Consider the following 16,530-nt stretch of genomic DNA (forward strand, 5'->3'; position numbering starts at 1 on the left):
ATGTTCCGCTTCTCGGTGGCCCGGGGTTCGCCAGTTCGGATCCTGGGTGCGGACATAGCACCGCTTGGCAAGCCATGCTGTGGTATGCGTCCCACGTATAAAGTAGAGGAAGATGGGCACGGATGTTAGCTCAGGGCCAGTCTTCCTCAGCAAAAAGAGGAGGATTGGCAGTAGTTAGGGCTAATCTTCCTCAAAAAAAAAAAATGTGTAAGCATTTAAGCATGAATTGAGAAATATATCAGTGTCCTCAGCAGCAGAGAAAAGCTAATTTTTCTAATCTTTCTGCTGCCACATGTCAGAGTGATCAGAAAATCTGATGTTCTACACGAATATATGAGTCCCACACAGTCTGTAAGCGTTATGATTATTTCCATATGGGATGATCTTCCTGTCGATGCTGAGTGTTACAGAATTTCTATCATTTTACACATAACCACAACAAATGGACTTAGTGTTTTTCACCCATCTGCCATCTCATAGATGAAGCCACATTTCCAAATCACTTGGTGCTCAAGTCTGGCATATTGTTGCTAAAATTTAAAGCATTTTCAGTAATTGTCAAAGCCTTAGCACAAAGAAGAGGTTTGTTTGAAAAGACATTCTTTTTGCTGATTTGCTGAGCAGCATGAGCTTGAATGCTGACCTTGAACTAGACCACTTTGGCTGCCTGTACCTCCTACAAGAGCAAGAAGTACAAATATGCTGAGATGAGCTCATAATCTGCAGAGCTGTGTAAGGTCTAGTCCATTTCAGCGTGAGGGGTCTTACGTCTTTTCTTCCCACTATCCTTTGGGTGTTAGCTCCTTGTTGTTCTAGGTGTCTGCTTGGGTTTGGTGATTAGTTTTTCTGAGGAAGCTTCGTAAGTGGTAAGCTTCTGCCAGTTTTGTTTTTCTTTGAAATAGTTGCTTAATGGACTAAAATTGGTCAGGAGCAACATTTTATAACCACCTAGCTATGTTACATAAATCCATAAGTATTTATATAGAAAGGAATTATTCAAGAAAAACAATTCAAATCCATTTTAAACAAGGCTCAGGTACTTCCAACAATTTTATGTCACTAAAACTAGTGAAATGTTGGAGGCAATCATGTGTAATTCACACTGCATTTCTGCGAGCTCTGAGCTGTCCCTCAGTTATTTTAGGTGCAGACATAAAGGTAGCATGCCACAGAACATCTTATTTTAAGAAACATTTGCATATAGATATAGAGTTACATTAAAAGGGGTTAAATTTCTTTTAAAAACGTAACTTTTCTGATTTAAAAACTATGGAAAACTTGGGAAAATGCAATAAAAAGAAGATAAAATCAAATGAAGTCTCACCCCACGAGTTAAGCACTAGTGGTGAGCCAGATTTGAAGTTCAGTTATTTTCCCAGAAAATTCTTTTTTCAAATCATTGTTCAGGTCTGCAGGTAGAATGTAGGAGTGCTAAAGATAAAACACAAGCCAGACAAATCGACAGGTAGTGCAGAGAATATGCGATTAGGAAGATTGCAGGCTTGTTCTGCCGCTACTTGTGATCTGGGGATCTTGGTCAAAAACTCAGTTCCTCTCGGTGTCAATTTCTTATCTCTAAAGCAAAGGGGTTTAGAAGATGGTGCTCTCAATGAAGAGGGAACGTGACTGAAGGTTGCTGAGTATGAGTCCTTGCCATTCACATTTTAAACCAGTGTGTGTTTCGTCAGAGCATGTGTGCGTACGCAGTTGGTGGTTGATGGGGCTGGCCTTGACCCTCCTGCTGCCCCACGTCTGCCCTCCTCACCTGGGGCTGCCTGGCTCTCACTCTCATAAACCCTGGAATTATGCGTTGGGTTTTATTTGAACAGAGGACTTCATGGTAAAGTGTTTTAAAACCATACACCTAGGGGTTTATGTGCTTTTCATTGTAGGTTAAAAGAATTGGTGTTTTTCTCCTGTTGCTTCTTTCAGTTTGGAACAGGAGGGCAAGGGGAGTGAGAATTTGGTGGAGGAGAAGGCAGAGTGGAGAACAGAACAGAGTAGGACCGAGAATATAGTTTCACATCACATGTCTGTTTTCTGAGTTTGTTATTTTCACTCCTACCTCCCCAAAATGAAATACACTTTAACTAGCCCCCTCCATGTACCCCATTTAATTTGAATAAAGTCTTTTTATTAAAAAAATTTTTTCAGTCATAATTGTCGTTTCACCTTTGTTGTGATTCAAGTCTTGGAAGCTCGTTATTGCAGAGCTGCTGGCCCTCAGAGGCTCCTCGTGGCCGTATCCTTCTGCAGTTTGGCTGGGTCGGCCACACTGCATGATGTGCGCACTCCTGCTCAGGGGTAAACCGGCAGTGGGGCTTCATCACTTGGGGCGTTGATCTGCAGACAGTATCTATTGCTTATTAATTTGTTCTTATAAACGATTTGAAAGATACAAATTTTTCATGAGGTTTTTGAGACCAATTTCAATATCACGTAATTCTTTTGGTAGTTCACAAAATCTCTGCATGTTGCTAATCACTTTTTTTAAAAAGGTAATTCTAAAACTTTGCAGGAGTGGTATTAGAACTGTATAAGTGATGTTCAACATCCCATGCATTCTAAAACAAGAACCTTTTAATAATATGAAATTCCCTATCAAAGAAGACATTTGAAACTTGTAACTGCTGTTTCTCTGTATTATTTACTGGGTGGTAGTTTAAATTTTTAGGCTGCTTACAAGTGAACAAATAGTGTGACTTCTTGCTTAGGAGTAAGAGTAAAGATGCTGCTTTAAGCTTTAAAACCTTTACTGTCTTCCTGCCCTACCCTATTCCTAAGTTCTAAGTTGTGGCTGCACCAAACACACAGCTCCCTGAAGTCGGTCATCACTGTTCTCTTGTGTTTCCTCTGGGGCTGTTTTACGCGCTGTCCTGATGCAGATAACTGGAGGAGCGGGGTTCGTAGGTTCCCATCTCACTGACAAGCTCATGATGGACGGCCATGAGGTGACCGTGGTGGACAACTTCTTCACGGGCAGGAAGAGAAATGTGGAGCACTGGATCGGCCATGAGAACTTCGAGCTCATCAACCATGATGTGGTGGAGCCCCTGTACATTGAAGGTGAGTGAGACCGCGCCTTGTTACCGTTAGAGCTGCTGGCCAGGCCCCTCGCTTCGCCACATGGAATTTGTGTTGTCTTGTTTCTGAAATGGTCTTGCCTTGCTTGCAAAAGGCACTGTCCTAGTTTCTGTGATGGAGAATGGCTATGAAGTGGTGAGTGTCTGGCTTCCTATTACGTGGCACCTGGTCTTGAACTTTGGGTCCTGTTGAAGCAGGGCCTGTGTGGGACACGCCATCCCTCTTCCTAACAACTCTGCCGCCTGCCCCGCTGTGTGAGGTGACTTCGTGCCTCCTGCAGGAAGTTAGCTGATGCAGAATGCTGATTGAGTAATGAACTTCCACAGATGGGAGGTTAAAGCCCTCCAGTAACTTTGCCGCTTGAAAGCAATTAGGGTTTGGGGGCTGTAGTGGTTGGGTGGTGCTCCCCCAAAAAGATCTGTCCACATCTTAACACCTGGGACCTGTGAATGTGACCTTCTGTGGAAAGAGTGTCTTTGCAGATGTAATTAAGTTAAGGATCTCCAGATGAGATCCCTCTGGATGAGCTGGGTGGGTCGTAATTCCAATGGCAAGTGTCTTTCTAAGAGAATGGAGAAAACGAGACGCGTGGGGAGAGAGGAGAAGGCCGTGTGAAGACTGAGTCAGAGACTGGAGTGATGCAGCCCCACGCCCAGGACTGCCTAAAAGAAGCAAAGAAGGATTCTCCTCTAGAGCCTTTGGGGACAGTGTGGCCTGGCCAACACCTTGTTTTCTGACTTTTGGTTTCTAGTACTGTGGGAGAATAAATTTCTGTTGTCTAGTCTGCTTAGTTTGTGGTACTGTAGTTACAGCAGCCAGAGGAAACGGACAGAGGAAACTTAGGTAGACTTTTCCCCAGATTGTCCAGGGTGTGCTGACAGCTGCCCCCAGGTGCTGGATTAGTGGGCAGGTTAGCATCCCACAGGCCTCACGTTCGTTCTCATTTAAATCCGATCGTACCTGAGAGGTAAGTGGTATCATCCCCATGTGTAAGTATGGCACACTAGAATCAGGTTGTGGCCTGCCTACAGTTATGTTGGGCTGTTAAGTGGCTGAGCCAGAATTTAGCCTCAAGTAGTTGACTCAAAGCTTGTTTGATCATCCACCCCTCTGCCTGCGGGAGTATTAGTATCTGCTCTTCCCTTATTATCAAATCATGAACATTTTCCCATGTCAGTGAAAAGTGTCTGGAAGCCAGGATAGTTGCTTAGCATATTATAATGTAGATATACTGTGGCTTTTTAAATCTTATCCTTATTTAAAGATCTCCAGTGGTTTTTTTGTTTTTGTTTTTGTTTTTTTTTGAGGAAGATTGGCCCTGAGCTAACATCTGCTGCCAACCCTCCTCTTTTTTCTGAGGAAGACTGGCCCTGAGCTAACATCCGTGCCCATCTTCCTCTACTGTATATGTGGGACGCCTGCCACAGCATGGCTTGCCCAGCGGTGCCATGTCCACACCTGGCATCCAAACCAGTGAACCCTGGGCCACCGCAGCAGAACGTGAGCACTTAACCGCTGTGCCACCAGGCTGGCCCCAGTGTTTTATTGCAAATATCTTTTTCTGAATTTTATTTCCTCAGTAGAGAGTCCAGATATGAATTGTGCCAAATAGTAATATGTCTCCTTCATTGTTTGGTGGTGTCTATTTCACTAATACATTAGTAACATTGAGCGTTATCGTAACGAACAAAAATATTTTGTTAATTTGATAGAAAACCCATGGTGCAATGTACATTTCTTTGGTTACTAAAAAGGTTAGACTTTCTAACATGTTAGTTCACAAAAGAAATCTAAATAGTTTCTTTTACTTTTTTTAAAAATTTGCTTTTAGTATGAGTTCTTCATAATAGGGATGGTAGTCATCTGGCATGTATTTAGCATTCCCCCCTCAATCTGGCTTTTGCTTTTTAATTTCGTTGAAATTTTACAATATCCTTTATCTGTTCACTTTGCCTTTGCTATTGTTTCTTTTATGCTATAACCATCACAGGAGTAGATGAATATTCAGCCATGGTGTTTTTATTTTTTGCTTCACTTTTAAGCATTTAATTATTTAATCTGTCTGGGATTTATTTTGGGGTTAGGCCGTAGTTTTCGTAAGGTGAAACACATGCTCTGGAGAGTAGATAAATTGGTTACCTTTCCGCTCGTGCTTCATCACGGGTTGCTGTGAGGTTATTGAGGTGATGCGTGTGGCGGGGCTCTCGTAGGCAGAGCCACAAGGTGTGCGAATCCAGGTCCTGCTGTGAAAGGGCTCTGCGGCTGGAATCAAGGTTATGAATCAGCTGGCTGAAAGACAGGGAGGTTACCTTGTATTATGCAGGGGGCCCACCTCACTGCTTGAGCCCTTAAAAGCAGCAGCAGAAAGTAGAAGAGCCAGTCAGATTTGGTAGAAAAGATGCTTCGAGGAGACAGGCAGCAGGGAAGTCAGATTCGAAGCGTGAGAAGGACTTGCTCCCCAACTGCTGCCTTTGAAGGGGGCTGTGAGCCAGAGCATGCCTGCGGCCGCTAAAAGCTCCCAGCCAGCAGCCAACAAAGAGACAGGGACCTTAGTGCTACCACGTCGTGGAACTGAATTCTGCCAACAACCGGAACCATCCTCTGAGGGCAGGAAGGCAGCCCTGCTGAGACCTTGATTTCAGCCTGTGAGAGAGAGCAGAGAACCAACTGAGGCACACCGTGCCCGGCCCTCTGGCCTGCAGACCTGTGAGATTAAAAGTGGATATTTTTTAAGTCTCTGAATTTTTTAGAGCATCAGTAGAAAACTTCTACAGTGGCTGCCCCATAGTAAGTGCTCCCCAATAATAGCTATTACTATTATTGCTCTTTCCTCTTTTTTGCACATGGCAATAAGCAACTGAATGAAACCATTGCTTACATAATTTCAGTACTGCTGAGAAACCAAAGCTTGGTGAAAACAGGGTCGGTAAGAAAATTATCTGCTTTGGCTCTGAGCTTTGACGCCAAAGCTATTCTGGGCCATTTCCCTTGCTTCTGGCGGTAGACTCTGCAGAAGACACACACACTGAATGGGGTCACACGATACAGGATTGATGCTTTTTGTCCTTTGCCCAGAGTCCTTAGTTCCCTCAAGTGGTGCTTGTGCTGGGAGAGCATGAGGCGTTTCTCCACCTCGATAGTTTGAAGTCTGTTTTTCACGTCTTCTTCTGGGCCGTTCTCAGCATTAGCACCGGGTCTTCCACATACTTGTTAATGCCCCGCCTGCTTCCTGTCCCGCATCTCTGCACTCTTTCTGCCCCTACAATGCCCGCCTGACTCGGCGCTCCTGGTGTGAAGAAGCGTCCTTTGATCCCCTGTGTGGGTACAGCTGTTCTTCTCAGAGGTAGTCATCCCTCTTTCCCCCTTAAATCAGACACAGCGTGAATTTAACCAGATGCACTTATTCTGGTGTGCCCCTCTCCTTTCCTCGGTGTTGCATTGTCACCCAAAGAGGGACGTGATTTAGAGTCCCCTGAGGGATGCATCCTTGCCTTGCACTTGCAGGGCCTGTCACATTTCACTTACACTTCATTTTGGTCTTTCCTCTGATTGAAGGCTCCAGCCCGTGCCTGCCCTCAGTGGGTTCCCATGTGGTGTGGTGTGTGGTCTGCAGCAATGAGCAAGTTTGTATGTCCTGTTGATGTGATAACTTATTTTCCTCCTTTGTCTGGTAAGAGGATACCCAACGTTTGATCCGTAACTACTTTTTAGTACCTTTTTCCTAATAAAAGAAACTTTAGTTGATCTGATATTTATACCCATAGCAGGAATGTTCTTCAGTTTTGAAAAGCATTTTGTGGGGTTTATTTTGGTTTGTTTGTTTTTCTGGGGCTGACAAGTTGTATGGATTTTCGTGAGGTAACGATTGCATCACTTAAAATGGCAGCGTCACAGCAGAGCTTCATTCATTTTTCCTCAGCACAGATTTCCTCCTCTTATTATTTTCAAAGTAGAGCCATTAGGTTTGAGAAGCAAAGACATTGGCTATTTATTCTAATTTCACATTTCCAGTGGGAAATTATTGTCTGGAATAAGAATGTGGTGGAAATGGAAAAGGAGAAAGTGATTGCAGTGTCCTCAGGATGAGGACTGAGATCTGGAGAATTCAGGGACTGCCACGTGTTAGTGAGTTATACAAATGATTAAGACAAGAGGAGCTTTGTCATAGGGGTTACGAGAGAGGCCTCTGCATTGTCTGGGTTAGACTGTAGAGAAAGAGTATCATTGCTTTGGAAGGAGTTGTAAGTACTCATTGGAATAACTTAATCTAATTTTATATTGCTTTAAAAGAAATCTGCATTTTACCAACCAAGACATTTAAGTTTCAGATGTTGAATCTACCCTGCAAAATATTTAGCTCTGGAAGGAGTAAAGTTAATTATCCTTCCAAGTCATCTATTCAGGACACTAGAAAGTTCTGAGAAGCCAGGGTTCAGGGTTAGCAGAGTGCGTTTGGGTTTGTAAGGGACATGCCGGGTCATCACGATGGTGAAGATGGAGCTGTAGTGGGAGTAGCTCCGTGTCCAGCCTGGAGGGCGAGTGCTCGGCCCCGGGACTGCTCTGCCGGAAGCAAGGATGTCTAAAGAGAGCCCAAGTGCTCTTGGAGGTGAGGATTGGGGAAGCACAGGACACCAGTGACTGTGGAGGGCTTGTCAGAAGTGATGAGGTGCTGCTGAAGGGAGATGGGAGTACTCCTTCAGTGGGAGGTCCACACACAGGACAAGCACAAGAGGAAGGAGTGACCTCACAGTGGGAGTGTGGACTTAAGCTTTCTGGTTTGTCATGTAAGGAACTTGGAAAGCATCATTCCCGTCCTCACAAGAAGGAAAAAGCTGAACAAACTGAAAATCAACAATTCTTTTTAGCTCCATCAGAGAATTGAGGGCACAGAGCAAATTGCCACCCTGAAAACTAGAGATACAGATGTGCACAGACAGTAACAACTTAAGGGGCAGAAGCAACTGCTGGAGCATGGTAGGAACTCCTAGCAGGTGATTGACTCACTGCTGGAGGCAGTGTGGACATGCTTGAGAGTTAAAAGCTCCAGGGTTCCAGCTTTGGGGGGTTTGGGGCATGCTTTTGTGAGTTTCACTTCCAGAAGCCCCACTAGGTTCTCACAGTGAAGTTCAGAGAAAAGTCTCTTCATGTTTCCAGCAGGGGGAGGGTGAAGAAACCATTCTGAAATATGCCCAGAGCATTCTGTTCTCCCTACAAAGGCCTGTCCTTGAGGGAAGCTGTTTTCCCAGAGCCTAAGTGACAGGAGGGAGGGAAATACCTGATTCAGGCTCACTAAAAGACTGAGACCTAATCATGGGACTACAGAATGCTTCCTCTCCCCCCGCTGTACCGCACCCGTAGAGATCCTGTGCGGTAGCAGTTACAGCTGGAAGACCTGCAGGGCTCAGGCTCCACCTACGAAGGAGCCTCTAGGGAAGCCTGCAGACTACAGGGGAGGCAGACAAAAGCAAAGACACTAGAGGAAATGTTAGCCCCTGACACCTGCAGCTACAGCAGACGATAAACACAGCCTAACTCCTAGCCTGGTAAGCATATAAGCGTAAACCTCACACTAAAGGCCTGTTTACCGTGATTACTTTACCTGATACATCATGTCTGCCTTTCAACAAAAAATCACCAGGCATGCTGAAGACAGAGAACACAGTCTAAAGAGACAAAGCAAACATCAGAACCAGACCAGATATGGCAGAGTTGTTGGAATTACCAGACTGGCAATGTAAAATGGCTATAATTAATATGCTAAGGACTCTACTGGAAAAAGTGGACTCTATGCAAGAATAGATGGGCAAGGAAAGCAGAGATGGACACTCTAAGAAAGGTTCAAAAGGGAATGCCCAAAATAAAAAACATTATGAGAAATGAAGGATGCCTTTGATGGGCTGGCTCATCAGTGCAGTGGACAAAGCTTAGGAAGGGATCAGTATGCTTGGAGGTACCGTCAGTGAAAACTTCATAAACAGGAAAAGAATAAAACAGAATATCCAAGAACTGTGGGACAGTGACAAAAGACGTAACATATGCATAATGAGAATACCAGAAGGAGAAGAAAGAGAGAGAGGGACTGAAGAAATATATAAAGTAATTACAACTGAGAACTTTGGGAAATTAATGACAGGCACCAAACCACAGATCAAGGAAGCTCAGAACACTGAGAAGGATCAGTACCCCCAAAATCTACACGCAGGCTTATCGTACTGTTGTATTCAAATTGCAGAAAATTAAAGATAAACAGATAAAGATAAAAGATAAATTTAGACCTTGAAAGAAGCTGAGAGGGGAAAAACACACTTTATCAATAGAGGAACAAGGATAAGGATTCCATTGACTTCTCCTCAGAAACCATGCAAACAAGAAGAGAGTAGAGTGAAATGTTTAAAGTGAAAGAAAAAACACACCAACCTAGAATTCTCTATCTGGTAAAATTATCCTTCAAAAGTGAAGGAGAAAGAAAGGCCTTCTCAGACAAACAAAAGTCAAGGAATTTGCCCCTGTAAGACTTGCCTTACGAGAAGTGTTAAAAATTCTTTAGAGAGTAGGAAAATGACGTAGGTCAGAAACTCAGATCTACGTAAAGAAAAGAAGAATGTGAGAGAAGGAATGTGACAGTAAAATAAAAACATGTTTTTCTTATTCTTACTCTAACAGATAACAGTTCAAAATAATAATAGCAACAATATTGGGTATTACTTCTTATGAATGAGTGAAATGAATGACAGTGTTAGACAAGAGGAAGAATTGAGAATGCTCTGATATAAGGTACCTCACTACCTGTGAAGTGGTGTAGTGTTATTTGAAAGTGGATGTAGATTTTATAAATGAGTATTACAAATTCTAAGACAACCACTAAGGATTTTTAGAAATAGTTCGTATGCTAAAAGAGACGAGAAAATGGGTTCATATACAATGCCCAATTAAAATGAGAGAAGGCAGAAAAAGAGTGGAGACAAATAGAACAAGAGAAATGAATAGAAAATAGTTACAAATATGGTAGATATTAATCCAAGTATCTTGATAATCACTTTAAATATGAATGGTCTAAATACACTAATTAAAAAACAGACTGTCCTAGTAGTTAAAAAAGACAAGACCCAACTATTTATTTTCTACAAGAAACTCATACTTTATATATAAAAATACAGATTGATTAAAAGTAAAGGGGTGGAGGAAGATATACCATGTTAATAGTAATCAAGAGAAAGCTGGAGTAGATGTATTAATTTCAGACGATCTAGACTTCAGAGCAAGGAAAGTTGTCAGGGACAAAGAGTGACATTGCAAACTGGTGAAGGGTCCGTTCTCCAAGAGCACATAACAGCCCTTAATGTGTATGCTTTTAAGAACAGTGTCAAAAATACATGAGGCAAAAATGGACAGAACTGAAAGGAGGAATAGATACATCCACTATTATAGTTGGGGACTTCAACACCCCTCTGTCAGAAATGGACAGATCCAGCAGGCAGAAAATCAGTGAGGACGTAGTTGAACTCGACAATACCACTGATCAATGGGATATGATTGACATCTGTGGACTCCTTCATCCAAGAATAGCAGGACACATTCTTCTCAAGCTCACATAGAACATTCACCAAGATAGACCATATTCTGGGCCATAAAATACGCCTTACCAAACTTTGAAGTTTGTTACTAGAACATAAAAAAAGTTGAATGGAAATTACATAGAGTATACTTCCAGACCGCAGTGGAATTAAAACTAGAAATCAGTAACAAAGATAGCTGGGAAACCAGAAAATATTTGGAGAGTAAACAGTGTACTTCTAATTAACACATGGGTCAAAGAAGAAATCTCAAGAGAAATTAAAAAATATTTTGAACCAAATGAAAGAATTAGGTTTCTTGTTTATGTATTTGATCAAGAATGAGATGGAAGAGAATCTTGATTTTCTCTCTTTTCAAAAGACTTGTTTCCTGATGATAAAACAAATATATACATTTTAAAGAAAATTTGGAAAAGTATAAAAAAAAATTATCCTTAATCCTGTCATCCAAAAATAGTCTGTTCATGTTAACATCCAATCATTTCTCTAAATGTGATTTTTAACTTAAAAACATGCTTAATAGGCAATATAGTTATATGGTTCAAACTTTTTAAAAAAGAATTTAAAAGACTGTAAAAAGTCTTCCTCTTGCCTCTGTCTCCTATCTTCTCAGTTCCTAACTCTCCTCAGGAAACTGCTGTTAACAATTTCTTTGTGTTCATCTGTAGTTTCTTTATTATAAATGCACATATATTTAATATAAATAAATATTCATAATTTTCCCTTATTGCAGAGAAAGCAGCATATTCTACATTGCTCTTCATCTTATTTTTTCTGCTTTTTGATGATCTTTGGTGGTCTTTCTATATTATGCATAGAGAGCTATTTTATTATTAATATTTTTGGCAGCTGCTTAGTATTCTTTTACGTGGCTATACCCGATCTCTTTCCAAAGACACATTTTTTCCCTCAATGTTATTTGATTAGCATTTCCGTATCGTATGATTATAATATAGTTTCGTTATTCCTGTGTTAGGTATTCAGGGCGTTTGCAGCATGGGGCCTTCGTAAACCTTGCTTGAGAAGGCCGCCCTGTGTACACATCTAAGTCATGTTGTCATTATCATGCACACATGTCCAGGCTCTTGGTGCATACAGCCTGTGCTTCCCCAAAAAGCTGTCCCAGTTTACTTGTCCACCATCTGCATAAAAAGGAATCTTGAGACCAGCCTTTCTGTAGAGGACAGAAAAAAGCAGACGTGCGCATTGTGTCATGGGAGCCGCTCCTGGAACCTGTCGTACCTGTGTAGAAGAGTCCAGGAAAGCGAAAGCAGAACGTGGCAGTAGCTAACCCCTGCTGTGTTCTAGGCCCTGTTCTCGTGACTGTGTGTGATTAACAAATTCCATTCTTTCAGCACTCGTGTGAAGTAGGCAGTTATTATCTTTGTTTTACGGGCGAGGAAACCAGTGCACGGAGCCCTCCCTGTTACCGGCCTTTTACCAGGTGCAGAAATCCTGTGCGAGGCCAGGAGGGTGACGCCAGGAGAGGAGAATAGGAGAGGCTGGGCCGTTAGCACCCAGACACTCTGGAGTCGACAGTAAAAGGTGGGATGGAAACGGTGTTTGCCAAGCGCATTGGGTTCATGTTTATGTAGACATTTGAGGAGTGCCACCCTGATTAGAATATTCTTGTTGAATTATAATTTAGGAATTTCTCACCTTCAGTTTATGTTACAAATGTAAGCATAACATGCAGAGGCTGCCTATCTCAGTCTGTTTACCTTGGAGCTGTGGGGAATTCCTCCAGCGAAGCTCAGGCACTGTCGGTGCTCTCGCCGTGGTGTTGTCGTGGTGCTCTCCCGCTGTGGTGGGGTAGACTCTGGAGGGGAGGGGGCTGCCAGCCCGCAGGAAATTGACAAGCAGCCGCACTGAGTGGAGCTTTTGATCCTGGGCTGAGCCAGACCTCTGGCACGTGCACTCTTCCCTTTGCAGTAAGTCAGTATTATTTGAGAGGAAATCCAGGCAAAATCCCACTCTTTTTAGTTCCTTGTGCCAAGAGAAATTTGGTCTTTACTCTGGGAAAAGTTCTGTGCCTTGTTCAATCCTGTTTTCCATCCTGGTACTGGTGTTGGGGATGGAGGTGGGGGTGGGCTGTGTGCTCCATGCCGCAGTCACATCTTATGCAATCCTTATGCCAGGCCCCTGTCTTGAACTGTAGCAAAAGGGAAACGTGTAGCAAGCGTCTTCGTGATGGGCTTTTACCGTTTACTAAATAGTCACGCACATTCACAGCAAGAACCAGCCCTTTGTTTTATTGTTTTAGTTTTTCCAAAGTTTCAGGGTGCAAGTCTTTAACTGGTGGTCCCATCAGTCTGGTAAGGCTGTCCCTGGCTCCTAGAGGACGTCTGACACAGCCTATGCTAGGAACCTTTGGGAAAAAATCAGGGGGAGATGTAAACACTCTATTTGGATTTTATGTGGATTTCCCCTTTGGTAGGAGGTAAGACGTGATTTCTTTGATGGAGTCTCAGCAGTAATTTGGATTATCCCAAGAGTTCACTTTCGACAGTCTTTTTCTTCTACATTTATGTATCATTTTTGTGGATTTCAGGCACGGTGAAATTCCTGACAGACTGTAGGAAGTTCATTTGTGGTTGGGCCAGTTGGGTTCAGGATTCGCAGCAGGGCCGAGCTCGCCTCAGCCGCCCACCCCTTACCAATGTTCTTCCCAACGTGAAAGTGATGTGTCTGCGTTCTGCCGAATGCTGCTTTGAACCTATTTTAGGAAATTATATGGAAAAAGGAAAACACCTAGTTTGCTTTACTGTTTAATCTTTTACTGTTTTGCCCTTGATCATTAATTTGAGCTCTTTTAGGCTCATTTCTCAAGGCTCCTATTTTTCCAGCTGTGATTATGGCACATGGCCCTCGTAGAGGTGACAGGGTCACTGGGGTCCCTTGGTGGCAATGTCCAGAGGTGTGTATCCAGCAAAAGAACGGACGTGCCTTCCTTCCTTCTTTCCTCTTCCTCTCTCCACCCCCGACTCAGATTTTTGCGAATCATGCTCACTTTTGGTGAACTTTGAACCCTGGTTGACGGGTTGAGGGGCCCTGTTCCTGGGCTGTGGGGCTCACTTTGCTGCTCTGTTATTAGTATTACTTAGTATTTGCGTGGCACCTCTCATTGCTGATGAGCTTTGCTTGTTCTGAAGTTCCGCCCTGCTCTCCTCCTCTTAATTCCATGCCAGATTAGTTAGTCCACAGACTCTGGTGCTTATGTCCTTTTTAGGAGAGGAAATGGAGTCGTGGTTAATGTTAGAGACAACACGTTCTCATAGGAAAGAGGGCCCATTGAAAACACTGATTTTCATAGCGTTGTTCTTAAAAAGGACGCAGCAGTGTTGCTCCTTAAATAAACATCCTGAAATGATAGCTTTACAGGGCACAGCACAGCCTCGTCCAGGTTGGATGAACGGAGAGCAGCAGTTGGGCTGAACTGTCAAATGATGAAAAAGCAACAACTGATGGAATGGCCTTTTGGATAAGGAGGCCCCAGTCTGTGGCTCACCTCTTCACTCAGCTGACTTTGGGTGAGCACTGTTCGCACACCGGCCCGGGGACATTGGTTTTCCGTCATGGGTTTCCTGGCCTGCCTGGACAGCGTGACAGAGACGGCATGTGTGGCGAAGAGGGCGGGGGCTGCCCTCCCTGCAGAGAGCAGAGCTGTGTGGATGGAGATCCTAAGGAAGGAAAAGGATCCTTCTTGTGCTCAGTGAGCTTGTCATCCAGTGAAGAGGACAGGAGGATGTGCAGGCAGGTGGCGTGAAGTAGCCGTGCAGCCGCGGTCCCCGCAGCCGAGTGAGATGAGTCCTCGGCCCGGGCAGCGGGAAGGCTCCCCACGAACCGGCGTCTGGCCCGAGCCTGGCAGAGGGGGCCTGGCGGGGGCCAGGCGGAGGATGCAGGGGTGCAGGATGTAAGTGTCCACCTCACCGGCTTTGGTGTCGGGGAATCACGCACTCTCAAGATGCTTGATTTCCTTAGTCTTCAGTGCAGCTGTTGCTTTCTTTCCCTGCATATGCTGTCACCTCGGGAGTAAAAATCGTGCTGAATGATTTGTTCTGTAGGACCACAGCCCGTACACCGTGGTTTCCGCTGTCTTTGGGGAGCGTGTGGCGGCCCCATCTGTGTGAGCAGAGATGCCAGAGAGTCAGGAGGAAGCTGACTGGGGTGCCAGGCCTGCCTGAGTGTGCCCCCCAGGCGGCGCGCAGCCCTGCAGGGCTGTCCAGAGTTCTGCTGCGTTGATTGGCGCATCCTTAGGAGAGCTGCAGGTGTGTGCAAGGCGCTGTAAAACGAGGGCACACGGTACCGTGAATGGAGCCCATGGTCTGCTTACACCTGCCTCTTGAGCCTTTAAGTAGATGTGCGGGGTGAGCCACGCTCTTCCTGGTCACATCTGTAAGCTGGAAAAGATGGAGCAGACTAAGGCTGACAGGATTTTGTGAGAACTATCTTATGACTTACAATTAGCACAATTGAATTTTTCATTGCTGTTTATTTTTACCTATTTATCAATTCAGCAAAACATGGTTGTCTGAAAGCAGTCACAGGATTTTCCGTTTATGTAGATAGATCCCTTCAATGAATTCGCATATTGACGACTGTAAACAATTTTAAAAGGTTTTGTGTTTTCTTAGTTTTCTTGAAGAAAGATTATTCTTTCACTAGCTTCGGTTCCACTTTTAAATTGACCCAATAGTTTTCCAATGTGGCTTTTAAAAACATATGCATACATACATATGTATATATACAGAGGTCCAGAGTCTCAGGATGCCAGGGGCCCAGGCATCTTTGATTCATAGCTTCACTGGGTAACTCTGATGTAGAGCAAGGATTGATTGAGAATCTTGAATGGTCTTCAGTGGCTCAGGAGCCTAATTTTTAGCCCTTGTATTCCCAGGGTTGAGAAGAGGAGGAGAAAAAATATAGAAACCAACACCATTCATTCTGACTTCAGCCTTGATAAAGGGTTTGAACTCTCTTTCACTAATACTCTTTTTCATCTGCTTTCTCCTCTCATCAGCACCTTTCTTTTGTTTTTTTACCATCGTAACCATTTTCAAGTAGTATGGTTCAGTAGTGTCAAGTGTAATCACATTGTTGTAAAATAGATCTCCAGAACTTTTTCATCCTGCAAAACTGAAACTCTGTACTCATTGAACACTAACGCCCCGTTCCCCAGTCCCTGGCGCCCACCATTCTACCTTCTGTCTTTATGAATTTGACTACTCTAGGGACCTCGTGTAAGTGGAATCATACAGTATTTCTCTTTTAGTGTCTGACTTATTTTACTTAGAATAATGTCCTCAGAGTTCATCCATGTTGTAGCATGTGACAGGATTTTCTTCCTTTTTAAGGGTGAGTAATATTCCATTGTGTGTGTATACCATATTTTGTTAATCTGTTCCTCTGTTGATGGGCACTTGGGTTGTTTTCCCCTTTTGGCTGTCAGGTATAGTGCTGTCATGGCAATGGGTGTGCAAATACCTCTTCCAGACCCTGCTGTCACTTCTTTTGGGTACATACCCAGAAGTGGGATTCTTAGACTATATGGTAATAATATTTTTAATATTTTGAGAAACTGTCATATTGTTTTCCATAGTGGCTGCACCATTTTGCATTCCTACCAATAGTACACAAGGGTTCCAGTTTCTCCATGTCCTCCCCAACACTTGTTGTTTTCTAGTTTTTTCTTTTTAGTTTCTTTTTCATAGTAGCTGTCCTAATGTGTATGAGGTGATATCTCATTGAGGTTTTGATTTGCATTTCTCTGATGATTAGTGATGTTGAGCATCTTTTCATATTCCTGTTGGCCATTTGTATATTGTCTTTGGAGAAATGTCCAGTCAAGTGCTTTGCCATTTTTAATTGGGTT

At 43.5% G+C, this 16,530-nt stretch overlaps 1 protein-coding gene across 4 annotated transcripts in view; it reads left to right on the forward strand.

Annotated features, from left to right (window-relative positions):
• The window catches only part of UXS1 (UDP-glucuronate decarboxylase 1), a 96,646-nt gene that overhangs the window by 43,736 nt on the left and 36,380 nt on the right, over positions 1-16,530 (forward strand). For all 4 annotated transcript variants that reach the window (XM_046662048.1, XM_046662049.1, XM_046662050.1 and 1 more), the window contains one exon: positions 2,886-3,066. In XM_046662048.1, coding sequence (XP_046518004.1) covers positions 2,886-3,066 — 181 coding nt within the window. The remainder of the gene's footprint in view (positions 1-2,885; positions 3,067-16,530) is intronic.

Source organism: Equus quagga, chromosome 5 (genome assembly GCF_021613505.1).
Source record: "Equus quagga isolate Etosha38 chromosome 5, UCLA_HA_Equagga_1.0, whole genome shotgun sequence".
NCBI lineage: Eukaryota > Metazoa > Chordata > Mammalia > Perissodactyla > Equidae > Equus > Equus quagga.